The sequence below is a fragment of the Coturnix japonica genome, unplaced genomic scaffold, assembly GCF_001577835.2.
Source record: "Coturnix japonica isolate 7356 unplaced genomic scaffold, Coturnix japonica 2.1 chrUnrandom552, whole genome shotgun sequence".
Taxonomy (NCBI): domain Eukaryota; kingdom Metazoa; phylum Chordata; class Aves; order Galliformes; family Phasianidae; genus Coturnix; species Coturnix japonica.
In genome coordinates, this window is record NW_015439932.1 from 5,726 (window position 1) to 6,536 (window position 811).

General features: G+C 47.6%; 1 protein-coding gene across 1 annotated transcript; it reads left to right on the forward strand.

Moving 5' to 3' along the window:
- Positions 1-6: 6 nt before the first annotated feature.
- Positions 7-811, forward strand: LOC107307342 (olfactory receptor 14J1-like). Its single transcript, XM_015850841.2, has one exon. The coding sequence runs from the start codon at positions 102-104 to the stop codon at positions 690-692; it is 591 nt and encodes a 196-aa protein (XP_015706327.1). The 5' UTR covers positions 7-101; the 3' UTR covers positions 693-811.

An 811-nucleotide genomic window follows, 5' to 3' on the forward strand; every position in this document is an offset into this window, starting at 1 on the left:
ACGCCCTCTGGGACACCAGGGCCATCTCCTATGCAGGATGTGTTGCACAGCTCTTTTTCTTTGTCTTCTTCATCTCAGCAGAGTATTTCCTTCTCACCATCATGTCCTATGACCGCTACGTTGCCATCTGCAAGCCCCTGTACTACGGGACTCTGATGGACAGCACAGCTTGTGCCACCATGGCAGCAGCTGCCTGGGGTGCTGGGGTTCTGAGTTCCTTGCTGCACACTGCCAGTACGTTTTCACTGCCTCTCTGCCATGGGAATGTTGTAAACCAGTTTTTCTGTGAAATCCCCCAGATCCTCAAGCTCTCCTGCTCAGCCTCCTACCTCAGGGAAGTTGTAATTATCATTTTTAGTCTAAGTTTAGCCTTTGGGTGCTTTGTTTTCATAGTTGTGACCTATGTGCAAATCTTCATGGCCGTGCTAAGGATGCCCTCTGAGCAGGGAAGGAATAAAGCCTTCTCCACGTGCCTCCCTCACCTGGCCGTGGTCTCCCTGTTTCTCAGCACTGCCTTTTTTGCCTATCTGAAGCCCCTCTCCACTTCTTCCCCACTTCTGGATCTGACAGTGGCACTTCTGTACTCAGTGGTTCCTCCAACACTGAACCCTATTATCTACAGCATGAGGAACAGGGAGATCAGGCATGCTCTCAGGAAGGTGTTACAATATGAACTATTCCAGCTTCCATAGTGAGTACATTTTCACCACACAATTCTCTGTGATGGTTCTTTCTGTTTTAGGGTATTTAGATTTTTTGATTGCTTATGATAGAGTAACCTGCAAAAAATGTTGCACTTTATTTCACTACT